At 26.1% G+C, this 17,655-nt stretch overlaps 1 protein-coding gene across 1 annotated transcript; it reads right to left on the reverse strand.

Annotated features, from left to right (window-relative positions):
• Positions 1-1,896: 1,896 nt before the first annotated feature.
• Positions 1,897-4,839, reverse strand: LOC137809694 (1-aminocyclopropane-1-carboxylate synthase). The gene is made up of 4 exons (XM_068610789.2): positions 4,458-4,839; positions 3,940-4,071; positions 3,687-3,847; positions 1,897-3,185 (listed from the first exon to the last, which is right to left on the reverse strand). The coding sequence occupies exons 1-4, from the start codon at positions 4,620-4,622 to the stop codon at positions 2,204-2,206; spliced, it is 1,440 nt and encodes a 479-aa protein (XP_068466890.1). The 5' UTR covers positions 4,623-4,839; the 3' UTR covers positions 1,897-2,203.
• Positions 4,840-17,655: the final 12,816 nt, after the last annotated feature.

Genomic DNA, 17,655 nt, shown 5'->3' on the forward strand with positions numbered 1-17,655 from the left:
TCTTTTGAATTCTTGTATTTATAAACTTGGAATATGTCAAGTTAATTCTAAATAAACAAGATTTTAAAATTACTAAACTAATAAAGAGTATACTAACAGAGTACGAGTGTGCTGGATATCCATTTGATTGTAGTTGAACAAAAAGATTATACTTGAGCTTCCAATATACATAAAAATAAAACGAGTGTTAGATGGAATTATTTTTTTATTAGTAGGAATTTAACATTAATTCATTTATACATTGTTTAACTAATTGAGTTATAATCCTTATAATTTAATTAAACAGAATTTATCTCCAAAAACAATAGTTCAATCCAACACAAATGAATTAAGAGTCTCAAACAAATTTTATTCTTTTTCTTTTTGAATATACCAGGAGTTGGGGTTGTGTGTATCACCTTGTGTTTATGAAATTGATTTATACTTTGATATTTTCACATTGTAAATGGTAAAAACATTTATTTAATAATTTAATAAATTTTAATTTTAACTTTAATTGTATTTATTGAAAATCTCAGGTTGATTAAAGATTAAAACATTTTATAGTATATAAGTGAGTGCAAATCTCATCTTATAAGTCGATTTTATGAGTTCAAGGTAAATTTAAAGTTCACTTCTTAATATAGTATCCGAGTCATTTCGATCTTATCCTAACAATTGTTTATTGGATTTATCAGGTCAACCACTATACATCGATTATATATTAGGATATTTTATAGTATATAAATGGGTACAAATCTCACTTTATAAACCGATTTTATAAGATTAAATTAAACTTAAAATTCACGTTTTAATAATATTTATTTTTATTTAATAATTTTATTTAATATAATAATATTTTAAATTGAAAAATAAACCAAATGTAATTAAAATATTAATTTATTAAATTGTTAAATGAATAGTTTTTAAAGAAATTATATTGTTATAGATAGATAGGGTGAGGGATACACACAATTAAATTTGATGGAGGTCCACTTATGGCGGCGACAGTACAAAAGTTCTGTACACTTATCCTTCAATTTGAATATACACTTTTTATGAGTTCTCTTTCTATTATACATTAATATTTCACTTTTTATATATCTTCAATTTTTATATAATCTAATCTAATCAATTTACATTTGAACTTGAAAATTTTAAATTTAAATACAAATATAATTTACATATATCATATCAAATTGAAGAGTTTTGTTTAAGACAAAAACATATTAGCCTAATTTAAATTATGTTTTAAGTTAATTTTTTTACGTTCATTTCAACTTAATAGCTAGATAAATAATACATTTGATTCGGATAGTTTTATTTCCATTAATTTTCTTTACTTCTAAAATCTTATCTATTTAATATATTTTGGTATAAAAAAATGATATATTCATTATTAACAATAAAAACATCTCTTTCAAACTTTATACTTTTTTTAAAACACGTAATTAAATTTAATAATATTGTCATTATTTATACTTAAACATGGAAAAGTATAGGTATAACTTGCTAATTTCTTTATAAACTTTGCATTTCGTCAATTAATTTATTAGATTATTTTTATAAAATTAAATAAACATAATTTTTTTAGTTTAATTTTTTCGTGTAACATACCATAAAAATATAAACAAACTTTAGTTATCATTACAAAATATTTGAACCATTTTAAGAGTAGTAAACCCCTTATAAAAAATCAGAATTATCAAACATCACAAATCCTTTCAAACTCCTACGCATCAAACACAAACAAACTAAAAAAAAAATAAAAAAAAATCAAATAATCAAGACAATAATCAAAATAAGAGATGATCAACACATCAATCAGAAAAAAAATAAAGAAAAATTTAGAAGTAATTAAAGATGATACTTTTACTTTTACCCGAGTAAAAAAAAATCTGTAAATAATCTAACACTTAACTTTAAAAATAATCTTATTCGTGTAAGATAATGTGAAGATGATCTTACATTATTTTCTTACAAGAGGACAAGAAAAAAAAATACAAATAAATCTTACAAACCAAATTAAACAAAGTTTGTTTCACACTAAAGTAAAAACCATACAAACCCTAATATATAAAACTTGTTTCACCATCAATCCAATTGGTTGCAAGTTAAAAAAGAGAGACGAATACCATGGAGTTATTATATCCATGAAAAAGTGTGTTCGAGGAACATTCAACATACTGTAATGTGGTTAGTTAGAGCAAGAATCTTAGGAGGATCAAGTGTAGGCTTTAACTAGAGGTGACTGAGAAAAAGGTGAGTGAGGTGACACCAAAAACTCATCCAACCTTCTGGATGAGAAGCTTAGCCTCAACTTTCTATAGCTGCAAGATTTCTTCCTGGCTTCGGTGTTCTGATGAACGAAGATGCGCATTCTCGCCAGAGAAACCTCCACGGCTCTAGCATCCATGTTGGCATAGCACACCCTGAACCACCCTGGCTCAGAGCAGTGAAAGGAGGAGCCAGGGGAAATATTGATCTTCACTTGCTGAACGATCACTCTCCACAGTTCCATTTCCGCCTCAAACGTTGCCTTCTTCAAAAGACCACGCAAATCCATCCACAGAAAGAGTCCACCACTGCTCGCCAAGCACTTTATGCCAACTTGCCCAAGACCCCTGCAAAGAACCCCATACCTTTGCGCAAGCCTTTTTGCACTCTCTTCCAGAAACCCTTTCACAAACTCATCATCAGAAAGCATTGATGCAATGAGATGTTGTGTCTGCGTGGACACTAACCCAAAGCTAGACATTTTGCGAGCGCAAGTGACGACTGCGTCGTTGTAAGAGTAAATGATGCCAACCCTGAAACCAGGGAACCCCATGTCCTTGGAAAGACTGTAAACAATGTGGACAAGGTCACGGTCGCATTCTATGTCCTTGTCTTCCTCTACTACCTCCGCGATGCTCGTGAATCCAGGGTAGCAAAAAACTGTACCTGCGTATATTTCGTCGCTTACTAGGTGGATGTGTTTTTCGTTGATAAAACCCAGCACTGTTCTTAGAGTTTGTCGGTCCATGACAGTTCCCAGTGGGTTTGATGGAGTGGTAATTAGTAACCCCTTTATTCTGATGTTCTTCTCTTTGGCTTTCTCGTACGCCTCTTCCAACGCTTTCCTTGTCAACTTGAAATCGTTCGAGCTTTCGCATATAACTGGAACAAGTTTAACCCCCGTTCTCCACCTCAAATCCCTGTCGAAACTGCAATTGTAAAACCAATTCAATCAGCTTAAACGGTTTAGAACAGAACTTGATTTTTAATAGAATCTTAATTGCACGTCATGTTCGTGCTATATTTTGTGAAAAATCATGTTTATTACATTAGGAGTCATGTTGAGTGGTGAGAAACATCAGAAAGAGACAGTGGATTATTAAATCAGTGTGTTATTATTGACCTACGAGGGTTGACCGGGTCTTGGTCATCACTTACTTAAATCATATTTAACTTAGTATCCAATCTACCAACATTTACCTGTTCCTCCTATAATGGAATGTTAAAGAAAGTCAATGGAATAAAATCAACTCTTTTTTTTTTACAAATTTCAATTTTGCTTTAATTGATATATTGAAAGCTGCTATCAAGTGTCAAGTAAAAGTATGTGCGGAAATTAAATTGAGAGTATGTTTTCACAATTATTTCTATAGAAAATCATCCTTTATATAATAAATTATCCAAAAGTTGATATGAATTTGTAGTATTACCCTGCATAATAGGGTGTGGGAACCAAAAATGCATCGCCGGGATCTGCCAAACAAAACGCAGTGACCTCGTGTGCTCCTGTTGCTCCACTGCTCATAACAATACGCTCAGGGTCAAACGTTACTCTATTTCCTCTCGTTCTTCCCATGAATTTAGCCACTGCCTGTGAAATTAGGTTCAATCCAAAGTTAGTGTTATGTTATATTGTATATAGCATGCTTGATTTGAATAACTATAAGGTTTTCAGTTTCTCACATTTCTGAACTCCGGCAGACCATGATAATCCTGAAAGTTAGCAATGGCCTTGAAAGCACGCACTCCTTCTTGTGTGCAAATGGAAGCTCCTGGATTATTCGCTAACCAATGCTGAACCAAGTCCGAAGCAAGCTGCAAAAAATGTAAAGCCTCAGCACACCAATAAAAATTACTATTTCTGGGTTGTGTTGTTGCTTTGTTTAAACTCATTGAATTTTGTATTATAAAGTAGAGTTAGGTTAAGGTTTCCTAACAATTATATATATAATATATAGTGTCACGTTTGAATTGGTAGTGACATAAAAAATTGTGTTTGAAATTCTACGACTAAAAATTATAACATTTTTTTATATAAGAGTGACTATAAACCTCATCTTATAAAGATTAAATTAAACTTAATAAATTCGAAAAATTATTCTTTAGTGTTGCAAATAAATGAATAGGAGGTGGTTTGAAGCATAAGACAATTTTTAGTGTTGAGGTTTAGAAGTAAAAAGAAGGTTGATTTGATTATATACCTGATTTTCTGCAAGACCCATTTGGATAACCCCGTTAGGATTGTTGATGGGATGAAAGGGATCATCTTCATAGGCCTTCCACCCATCAAAGTAAGGGGAGTCCTCACCGTGGCCATTGCCGGTGGCAATCTTAGAGAGTAACTGAGGTTGGTTTTGGTTCATCATATTCTATGTCTATTTTCTGCAACCAAGTTACGTTGTTTAGCGAAGTTGAATATGATGGTGAAGAAGCAAAAGCAAGGGGTTGTGTGTGTTAATATTAGAAGGTGAGTGTGTGAATGAAGTAGAAGTAGATGAGAGGTATTTATAGGGAGTTCCCACACATTAACGTTGATTTTCAAAGGTTAGAATCCCGGTGGACTGAATATAATAGAAGTTTCTTGCCAAGAGGAGACCGCCATGCTTCTTTTTAACTGGTCCTCTTCTTGTTATCCATTTTAAATAACAAAATACCATCACAGTCACCAATCTTCAATTTACTTCAAAAATAAATAAGATTCTTGCCATCAAAGCATTGCTAATTATATTATTTCACATACCACATATACATGTTTAGGGTTTAAAGTTAAAAGGAAATTATACTTACTTTCTTTTTTATCTTTCACCCAGTAACTTGTTCGTAGATAATTTTATTAACATTATAAGAAAATGATGAAATAGAAACCAATTTTAAAGACAAAAATAATTAATTGCTATAGTAACTAAATTAGATATCATTTTAAAAACTAAAAAAAAAATGGTTTTTAAATTAGTTTTTATTAATGGTTTCTAAATTGGTATGTAATTAGGTACCAAAGTTTTTGCTACCAAATTTAGAATCTAAATAATTGGTAGTTAAAATTTTGGTAGCTAATTAGATATCAATTTATAAATTATTTAATCATAATAGAAACTAATTTAGAAACCAAAAATTTTTTTAGTCTCGGTCTATAATTTAGTCACTATAACAACTAATTATTTTTTGTCTTTAAAATTGGTTTTTATTTCATGATTTTCTTGTTGTGTAAGAAAAATTATGTTTTATTAATTTTTGGAGTTATATACAATTTTTTGATGTGATGAATTTAGAAATATATATATATATATATATATATATATATATTAATAGATAAATTTAGAATTAAATGATATGAAAATAATATTAAAATAATAATATTGAAAATTGTAATATGATTGTATAAATAATATGAATTATCAATGTATCATTATCAAATTAAAACCAAATTTACTTTATTAGCTTAAAATAAAATGGCATTCAAAAAAATGCATTTCCTTCTATTATAGGTAAATATGGAGGGTAAACTGCTATTTCAATTTTTAAAAAGTATGAGTATTTGTCATTTACGTTCTTGAAAATGTTAACATTCAAAAAAATCTATATAAAAATAGAATTTATTTGTCATTTATTTTTTATTAAAAAATTAATCTACCTATTACTATGTTATTTCCAGACTTCTTAATATTTAATTTAATCATTAAAATTATTATTTACACTTATTTTAATATCTAAATTAGCCATTCATTTTCATTTTTAGCATTTGAAAGTACTTTTAAAATTTCAATCCAGTCTCACTAGTTTAGGTGTTAAAATAATAGTAAATGACTAAATTTAGAGATTAAATCTACAATAATTGTTCAAGGAAATGTTTGTGTAAATTTCTCATAAATGTTTATATGACATAAAAGGGAAAAAAAAGTATAAGCTTTACCTTTAGTTAAACTAACTTATAAGTGAAAAATAAGTCTGGGTAATGGTTTATATAAATTAACTAATATATAAGTTAATTTTAACTTATTAAAAAAAATTCTTTTAAAATGTTTAAGTCTAAACCAAAATGAAAATAAATGTAACACATAAAAACTTTTCGGCAAACTAAGGTGGACCCCTAAGTATACTTCAAAGATTTAATTGAATTTCAATACTTTCTTATACTTAAATAACATAAAGTTAAACTAACCAAGAGTTCCAGGTGGTTGGGGTAAATTCATTTGGTCTTCATCTATTCTGCCTTCCAAAACTCTAGTACTCTGGAAAAATTTTCATGGGCGACTTCCTACATATCAACATATTCAGAATAAGGGTTTGCATATATGTTCTATGTGTTCGCTTTGTGAAAAGCAAGAAGAATCTATTCAACATCTATTTTTTGAATGTTCTTACTTCTCATTTCTCTAATAAGGATGATCTACTTTCTTTTATTAAGAGTGATGGTAGTCCTTTGGTTAAATTGATTAAGCTTGCGGTGATAACCTTTTCTATATGGATGATATGGCGTATGAGGAATTATGCTAGATTTCAGGATAAGATTGGGGTTTCTAAGGCTATTTCGATAATTAAATATTTAACTTGTCTAGTGGGAAATTCGTCTAAAGCTTCAATGAAGAATGATATGTTGGACTTCAACGTGATTAAGTTTTTCGGTATTAAGACTCGTAGTGGTAAAGTTCTTCGTCCTCTACCTATTAGATGAGAATTTCCTTCACCAGGCTGGGTCAAAATTAATACTGATGGGGCTGCTAGGGGGTATCCTGGTCTTGCTACTTGTGGAGGTATTTTTCGTGGAAGTATGGGAGAATTTATTGGTGCTTTTTCAGCGTTTCTTGAAGTTCAAACTGCTTTGGTTGCTGAGTTTTATGGAGTTATACATGCTATGGAGGAAGCTCAAAAAATGGGGCTTACTAATGTCTGGCTTGAATGTGATTCTGCCTTGGTTTGTGCTGCGTTTATTGCCAGGACTAATGTTCCGTGGATGCTTCAGAATCGATGGAATACTTGTCTTAATTTTTGTGGGACAATCAGGTTTAAGGTAACTCATATTTTTCGTGAAGGAAATGTGTGTTGATAAGTCGGCTAATTTAGGATTTATTCATAGAGAATCATTTCATTGGTATAATAGACTCCCAGCTAGTCTGTTCTTAGAATTCTTTATGAATAGGTATAATCTACCTATGTATCGCTTGTGTTAACATATGGGTTTTGGTCTAGTCCCCCATATTTTTGTATTTTCTTTCTTTTTTATTTTTTTAATAATATTTTTTTTCATATGATGGCACATGATTGTTGTTACTTGAGGTGTCAGCTTAGCTGAGATGTCAAGTTGCATAGTGATGCCTAACACGAAAACTTTATAAAAAAAAATAACATAAAGTTAAACTTTCTATACTTAAAAATGTTTATCCCAGAAATATGAGATAAATTACTCTCTTTTTTCATTTTAAAAAATATAATTTAGTAACATTTTTTTAAACAATAATTTAATAATCTTTTTAATAATAAAATATTATATTAAGATGATAAAAAAAAAAGTTATATATATATACAATTGTTATTAGATTCAAGTGATAAAAATAAATATAAGTACATTTTTTGAAATAAAATGATAAAATATATAGTTGAAATAAAAAAACTAATATATATAATTGTTAGATGGCTATATGAGTATATCTTTAATACACGCTAGTACTATTTTTTATAGGTTTTTCATACTACCATATCATGTATATCTTAATATCTCCTACTAAAAAATTATATAAACTAATTTTATAAACTAAAAATAATTCTACTAAATTTGATACTATTTTAAATATTAAAAAAAATTGGTTTGTAAATTATTTTGTATTATTAATAAATAGTTTTTAAATTAATATTTAATTAACTATTAAAATTTTAACGGTAAATTATTTAAATTTTAAATTTGATAGAAAAATCTTAATAATTAATTAGACATCAATTTACAAACTATTTATCAATAATATAAATTAATTTAGAAACTAATGATTTTGTTAGTCTTTAAAATAGTTTCTAATTTATTAAAGATAACAATTTATTGATTTTTATTTTTAAAATTAATTTTTATTTAATGATTTTGTTATATATTTCTAAAATTATCTTCGTAATATAAGCATCTCGTGGAATTTCGTGGTTGTTAAGATGAAATATTTCCAAAGTAACATTTTTCTTTACCTATAATTATGAAATTTGTTGAAGATTTATGTTCATGAAAAAACTACAATTGATTGTATACTAATAAACTTGTTATACTACTTTTACGTAGAAGGCACAGCATTATGAAAATATTGTTAACCTAATGACTTATAAACGATTCTTCCTTTAAACATATTAAATTATGTTTAAAACATAATCTTAAGTTATTGTTTTTAAAATCGCTTTATACTCGTTTTTACAGAACACTACTTGATTCGACCTTACATGTTAATAAAGTAAATATTGTCTTTGCTGATAATAAAAATAAAGTAAATAATGTATTTACTGATAATAAAAATAAATTAAATATTTTATTAGTTAAAAGATAAAACAAATTGTTCGAATATTCGACTTCTAATTAGTGAAAGGAATTAAGAGCGATTTGTTTATAACAACGGAAACATATCAAACAAACAAACAATGGTGAATAATATACAAAGAACGAAACATTATAATAATATTTTTTTATAACTATTACAGATAAATAGTCATATTAAATAACCTATTTTTTCTGACGTACTTTACTATCAATTAAAATATATGGAATTATAAAATTTAAAAATATCATTATATAGAAAATGAAATTCATCCAAATTTATAACTCCAAATAAATTTCACTTAATAATAAAAACACTTTGTTACCATTTTTCATTTCTCATTTCAATGGTTATCAATTCATGTTGTTTTATACTAACATAGAAAATAAATAATTATCTATTCTACTTTTATAAAATGGTAAATGTTTTTCCATTATACCCTCAACAATTAACTTTTCCTGTGCTCCATTTTTATCACCATAAAGTGTCAGTTTCTTTAAAATAAAACACACATTTCTAATTTAATTGTAATGCAAATACTTATTTTTATTTGAATGTTGGAATACTTTATAAAATTTCCTCTATTTTTGGATCGAGACAGAACATCCAAAAGATTAAAAAAAATTATGACTTAAAAATAAAAATCACATTACAATAAAATTATTAAATAGAAATTAGTTTAGAAATCAAAATAATTTATTATTATTTAATTTAGAGAATATTTTATAAAGTATTTTTTTTAATTTTATTATTAATAAAAATTTATAAATTGATTATTAAATTTTTATTTACTTATTACTTTATATTTTAAATTAATTTTTATTAATTTTTTAGAAATTAATTTAAAATATTAGTTTATTAAAATTTTGATAACTAATTTAAAAATTATTTTATAAATTTTTATTAATGATAAAAACTACTTAAAATATAACTAATTTTTTATTTCCTATAATAGAATTTAATTTAGTTGTTATTAGTTTTAGTTGTTATTAGATTGTTATTTAATTTAGTGAGATTGTTATTTGGAGATAATTTCGATATTGTAAAAACAGTTTTAAAATTGAATTAATTATATATAATTATATAAATTAAATTTTGTTTGTTTGGCAGTAGAAATAGGATGTTGATATGTTAACACATCCAACAATAAAATTTAATAAATTAATATTTGATTTATTTTCATTTTATTTTTTAAGTTAAAATATTATTATATTAATATAAGTGTTTCTGAAATATATGTTTTTAATTTGATGGTGTTAACGAAACTTTTTTGGTAGAAATAATTTTCCATTAATGGTACCTGACTTGAATTGATAGAAGCATTTGACTGTATTTACTTGGGTTGGTTGTTTATAGACCAAACAACCTCTTCCTTGCTCTCATAAAATGGTGTGCTTTGGATCAAAAAACAACAATTTTGTCGGAAATGGAAAGTGATGTCACTGTCAACTGTATACGTGTCAAATTGGGACTTTCGAGAAATGAAGAAACACGACAACGTATATTGTGGGAGCCTCACCTCACACCATTTTAGAAGGACCGCTATTTTTTTCTTCTCAATATCTAAAAAATATTTAATAATTAAAAGCAATCTTATATAAAGTAATCATTAGGGGAATAGATATCTAAGAGTTATCCGATTAATAAAGTACACATTTTTTTTTTCTTTTTTATTGTTTTTTATTTATAAAGGAGATAATAGAAACTAATATAGTTTTAGAGCATTTTAATTCCTTTTTCTTCTATGTTCTGTTTCTTATTTTCAGCATGACAAGTCAAACTTTATATTATCTAACTAATTTTTCTAATTAATATTATTTAGTATTAATGAAAATTTGATTATGTTTCTTGTTTTTTTTGTAACTAATAACAATGTAAAGATCAAAGTCTTCAACTATGGTCTCTCAATTTTTTTTCTTTCTAAAATATGAAATCAATATAATCAAATGATGATTTCTTGACTTATACGACATGGTATATGGTATAGGTATGAATTGCGATTTTACTGAAAATCAGTTTCTGCTTTTGTAAATATTATGACAAAAATAATCATATTGTAAAAAAAAACACACATATATATATATCCAGCTGTTATAAATTCAAACAAGAAATAACAAAATCTACTAATATGGTTGAATACTAAAAAAAAATATTTTATCAGATTTATCATCTAATAAAAAAAGAACTTGAAATTACGAATGAGGTTTCTTAGTCAAAGCTTCGTAATTCTGCATTGATTTGGTTTTATACTTTTACTCGCTCAACCTTTGCCATTATAGACTTTTTCGTTTTGGTCAAAATCCATTTAAGCTGATTTTGTATGTTCACGTGAAAAATGTAGAATCTTGCATATCTTGACTCCAAAATAAAAAGGCACACATAAGACAGAATGTATAAGTAAAAGAAATTATAGAAACAAACTAAGAATATGAACAACTAAGCTTAACGGTTTCTGCTTTCTAATATCACATTCAAAGTCCACGCAGAATTTAGAATGTACAAAACATTCTTTACAAGAAATGGTATTCGCTATTTTAGTATAATCAACTCTTAATATAACATTATAATTTTTTTTTAAATATGTTTGTTAAACTGAAGACTTTAAGTCTAACTCAATTTTATAAAATCAATCTTATGAGTTTTTTTTATCTCATCTTATAAATTTTATTATATTAAATTTGATTTAAGTATACTTCTTAATATTATAAGTTTTTTTATTGGACCTATCATGTCACTTATTATCGAATTTTTTCGGATCACCCATAATATGTTATCTCACACACGAGTTGTTACTCTCGACGTGAGGAAATGTGTTGAAAATCACACATTAACTAAATATTAGAACATTTAATAGTCTATAAGTAAGTGCAAACTTCATCATATAATTATAAAGTTGAGAGTTACACTTAAAATTCACTTTTTAATAATATTGTTTCTTAATAATATTGATTAGTTGATATATATATATATATATATATATATATATATATATTCTTCTATTTTACAATGCAACTATGCTATTAACAATATATTATCAGTACACTTATAGTGATGCATCATACAAGCTTTTCATAATTTAATTTTACCAGTAGCCTTTTTTTTATAATAAATACTTCCCGCGACTATAAAATATTCAATGTTGATATTTGAAAGCATAAGGAATCAAACGCAATTCCAAATTTTACGTATTTTTACTTCATTGGTTGACGTTTACCAAACTTGGGAATTTATTAGTGTATAGTTGCTATAACTTTGAACTCATGACTAAGTAAACCACGTGTTTTTTTAATAATTATATTTTTTAATCATTGGTTGAAGTTTTTATAATAATTAATTTTTTCCTATAAAAAAATTATATTTTTAGTATAAAGTATTTACTGATTTTGTTGTTGATTAATATTTTTTACAATATTAATATATACTTGTTAAAAAGAACTTATATCACACGACCTTTCTTAACTAAAATAGAATATTTATTTTATTTTTTATTAAATTAAATATGATAAGATATTTATGATTAATCTAGTAAATTAAATTAAATTTTTACAAAAATTAAAAATATCTTATACTTTTTTCTATTTATGCAAATTTGAACTAACCTACAAATTTCCAAAAAATTATTTAAATATTTCCTGCAGACTTAAATCACAACAACATTTACAAAAGAAAACTTCTAGATCCATTTGACACACAGAAAAAAAAAATTGAAGATTTTTTTTTGCATAAAAAGTAGAAAGAACATTTTGTCTTTTATTTTTCTCACACAAATAACCGCAACATTTTTTGGTGGAATATTTTTTACAAAGAAACAGCGCGTTTCAAACTTTATGTAATTATCTACATAACATTTTCTTTTTTTACAATGTATACATAATAATTCATATATTATTTGATTATCTCTAATGATCAAATAGCATTAAAAAAGTCCAAATTTTAAATAAAGTATGAAATTATTTTTCATGCAGTATGATGTGATGATTTTTACACTGTCATAAACAAGTAGGAACTATTAGTATTTGAATAGGTTGGAGTATTACTATTATAATTTATAGAATTTTTTTATTAAAAAAATTATATACTAATATAATTATAATTAACTATCAATCTACTGATAATAAAATTATAAACTCCTTTTTGAAATATAAATTCCTTGACATTTTGTAAGATACTCTCTATTAAGAAAAGTAATATAAAACAACCAATGAATCAAATCATATTTTTATATATCTAATATAAAAAGTGATTCACTCTATAACAGAAACCATAAATACTTTTTCAATATAGTTATTGACTTAAGATTCAAACTATGACTTTTTTTCAACTACAATATCTATTAAACATAAAGATGAAATCTCACGAACAAAATTTATTAAACACAGACGGAATAACTAATGAGGATAAATAATAACTGTATATGTTCATATTAACAAAAGATATATACATGCAAGTTAGATTATTGCATTTAATTTCAACAGAAATTGTAGTTACGCATGAAAATAAATGAACAAACTATCATAAAACTTATGACAAATTTGATGAAAATCCTTCTTTCACGAGTTTCTTTGGTGGATTAATGAAATTTGTTCTATTTTTTTTTTCTTTTGTTAAGTCTCTCTAAAAAGTTACTTATTTTCACTCACAAATATTTTTTTTTTATATAAAAAGATTTTATGTTAGGCAGTATTATGTTACTTGACATTTCAACTATACTGACATCTCAAGTAACAACAATCATTTGTCACATGAAAAAATATTATTAAAAAAAGAAAAATACATAAATATGGGAGATTAGACAAAAACCCATATGTTAACAAAAACGATACATAGGTAGACTATACGTATTAATAAAGAATTTTAAGAATAGACTAGATGTAATAGTATACAAAATAAAGAAACAGAAGTCAAACCCCCCCCCCCCCCCCCCCCCCCCCCACACACACACACGAAACTTCTTTTTCTTTCTCTCTCCCTTTTATCTTCTCTCTTAATTTCTCACTTCATACCTCATCTATTTTAGAATCTGATCGTACTACGCTGTAGCTGAGGAGTTAAGGAACATTTCTACCCAATCAGATTTTCAAACAAAGTAAATTCATTTTTACTCTAAATATCCTTTGTTCTCTGTTTTGTTTTTTCTTAGGATTTAGTCATCAATCTTGGTGGGGCCAGTTGAGAAGTTTAATCCTCTCAACTTATTCTATTATATACTGAATTTTTGTTCTGTTTGGATAATTTGCATTAGGCCCGTAAACCTTGAAGTTTATCCTATGGGGAATAAAATTCTAAAAGTTGCTTGGAAAACAAACAATTAAGGCAAGGGAAGCTAAATTTAATTTTTAATAGCACCATAGGATAGAAGATCTGAATGCGGAAGGGGTGTGGTCCCAATATTCAATTTTTCTTGCAGGGATGTTGTGTGTTTATATATTGGGTTGATTGTTTCTGTATTATTTAAATTTGTAAAAATATTATATTTTGATGATTTAGTATTAAAGTGTTATTTTTTTAATGTCAAATAGACTTTTGAATATTGTGAATCACTTTTTGAATGATTTTGTATGACGAAATGGTATGAAATTGAATTCATACATTTGGGATAATGTATGAACTGATGTTTGTTGCGTATTAAGTATTGATGCCTATGTGGTAACAAAGATCTACGAGCTCCACTGATGATCTAAGCCACATAGACTAAGATATCAGGTGGTGAGAAGCTGATAGGGGAGTTCATGCACACTGTACCGTGACATGAGATGCACGACTTGGGTTGTATTGAACTTACCTGATCCTTTTTGTTGGATTCGCTGGTCGGGTAATCTTTGGATTAGATGTTAGTCTCTGGTAGGATTTACTTAATACGGGTCTTCCGGAAAACGTTGTTTGTTGAATATTCTGGATGTGTAGATCCATGTGAGATCTATGTGATTGTTTTATTGTGAAGATTTGAAGAAAATTGAATAATTTGAGAAATTGATCATGTAATTTGATTTTCTCTTTGGATTTAAGTGTGTATATTATAAAATTCTATTTTTACTAGCTTACCCTTTTTTTTCTTGTTGTGTTTGAACTGCGATGACTGTACTATGTACACGAGCAGATGACGATACATGTGCAGGAGAGCCTTAGAGGTTTCAGAGTTTTAGTTTGAGCTGTGGATATGTAAATATTTGTATTTCTATAAATCTTAATCATGTATTGGGAATGTTTTGAAAAACTCCAAGTTTGTATAGGATCTGGTAGAACTTGTATTGTAATAGTTATACGTAAATTATGGAATGTTACACTAGATGGAATTCTATTATACCAATGAAAAAATTCTTTATGAATAAATCTTATTCACAAATATTTATTTATACTCTTTAACCTTTTATTCGTCTTCTTTAATGACATTAATCCACCTAACAAACCTTTTATTCTTCTAATGACATTCTAATTTTGGCATCTTCCATTTTTTTTATAATAGATACATTTACGGTGAAAAATCTTTACTTTTTTCGAATTATTTTCTCAATCCATTTCATATATTTATAAACACAAAAAATTATTTACCAAACTAATTTTAATTATTGATAATTTATAAAAGAATAATGACGTGAGATGATTCAATAACTGAACTATCAGATTATTAAAATTAAAATTGAAAGCATGTTTAAAAATAATAATAAAGTTAAAGAAAAGTTAGATGCTTAATTATTAAAATGGCATATGTGACTGAATGAAAGTGATAATATTTTCAAAACTCTAATTTAAGAAAATCTCCTGCAATATTTTTATTTAATAATATATTTCAAAGGCACTTTCATTTATTAAATATATCCTGGAATATTTTTATTTATAATAGATCTCAAAGGCACTTTCATTCATTACACATGGCTAAGATAGGTAATACTTTAAAAAATCAAATATTTTTATTTAATAATAGATCTCAAAGACACTTTCATTCATTACACCTGGCTAAGACAGGTAATACTTTAAAAAAATCAAATATTTTACTTAATAATAGATCTCAAAGACACTTTCATTCATCACACCTGGCTAAGATAGGTAATACTTTAAAAAAATCAAATATTTTTTGAAAAATAGTGGTAAAATAATATTATAAGAGTGGAAAAATGACATAATTAAAAATAGGAGCACAAAAATATGTAATTAAATAAAATAAGTCATTTTAAAAAATAAAATAGTAAAAACTTATAATAAATGACTCAATAAAAAAAGTAGTTTAGTAATTAAAAAATATTGATATATTTAGATGTACTAAATAAGAATAGCATTAAATATCGGATAAAAGTCTTTAATATTTTAGAATAATACTAAATAATGCTAAAGTAATAGAGTAAACATAAAAATAAATCTATGCAGTAATTATTAATATTACTTATGTCACGATCACGTTATAATCGTAGAAATATTTTAAATAAATATAATTATAGTTTTGAAGTATGTTCCAAATAATTGTTTTCCCTGTTTTCACATTTTATGGTAGTGCATGAATTCTTCGTAAAAATATTTTAAATAAATATAATTATAGTTTTTAAGTATAATTTAAATAATTTATTTTCCTTTTTTTCATAGTTTATGTGCACGACTTTTTTCTTTACACTGAAATTATCGTAACTCTGACGATTTTATCTCAGTATTTTAAGGTTAGTGACATCTTCATAATTTTTTTAAATTAAACTCGTTATGACTCATGACAATTTTACTGTAAATTTTAAAACAAAATGGAAATTATCTTAGAGCATAACGACTTTAGAAGAGTAAAATTGTGTTCTTACTCATTTCTTTAAAAAAAATTCAAATCTATCAATTCTTGTAAATTCGATTAAAATTTGCAACATTTGGTTAAAATCTCCAAAGAACTAAACTCTCTCCACTAAAAGAAGTTGCATAAAATCCTATCAACTTTAAGTGCCAAATTCAGAAGTTATAGATCTGTAATCCAACATTAATATTCCTATAATAATAATAATCTAATTTCAGAAGGATTTGGGCAGATAAAGTAGGTACAGAATAATAAAAAACTAACTCTCTGATAACACATTTACAACACTTAAAAAATGTGCTGAATAATCTCATAATATACTGTGGTAGGTGCCAAAAAGTCCCTCACCAACACTAAGCTCCTTCAAGCTCACATGAATTGGAAATGTGCACACTCATTTAAAACAATACTGTGGTTGAATTATCATTTGCACACCCAAGAAAATTAAAGGATTGACACTGAATTTCTAAAGGCTTTTGTTTTAAAATGAAATTTAGAATTCTGTTTGTATATGATTAGAAATTCTTATTATAATCATCAAATTTTAAATTTCTTCAAATAAAAAAACATCCACAGCAATTTTTCCTTTTTTTTCTTATTTTTTTAAAAGTAGCACACTCACACAGATATGATAAAAAACGAACACGAAAATAAATATAATATTAAAATATGAGATATATAGAGACAAGAATCTATATATTATATAAATTAACAATAAAAAATTATGTTTTAATTTTTTTTAAAACAAAAGTTGTTTTTTTTTTAAAATTGTTCCTCATTTTTATAATCACATATAATTTGAATTTTTAAAAAATTAATGTATTTTTCATTTTTAAAATTGTGTTAGAATCGTGTTAAAATTATCAAAAATCAAATAAATATTTTTTGAATTGGACATTTCACCGAGAGATGTTCTACAAGTGTCAATAACCTATACGTATATGACACGAAGACGTCATTTAAAAGGAGTGTCTAAGCCTCATAATACACAGACATAACTAAATATTTTTGCTTCTGCATTTTCCGTTCCGACCTATACAAGGTCACTCTTATTTCCAAAATGACAAAAAAACATAAAGAAAGCTACCAAGTTGTTTGCAAAATGCAGGGCAAGAGCTCTACAATAAAAAA

This window comes from Phaseolus vulgaris, chromosome 2 (assembly GCF_051622355.1).
Source record: "Phaseolus vulgaris cultivar YP4 chromosome 2, ASM5162235v1, whole genome shotgun sequence".
Classification (NCBI taxonomy): domain Eukaryota; kingdom Viridiplantae; phylum Streptophyta; class Magnoliopsida; order Fabales; family Fabaceae; genus Phaseolus; species Phaseolus vulgaris.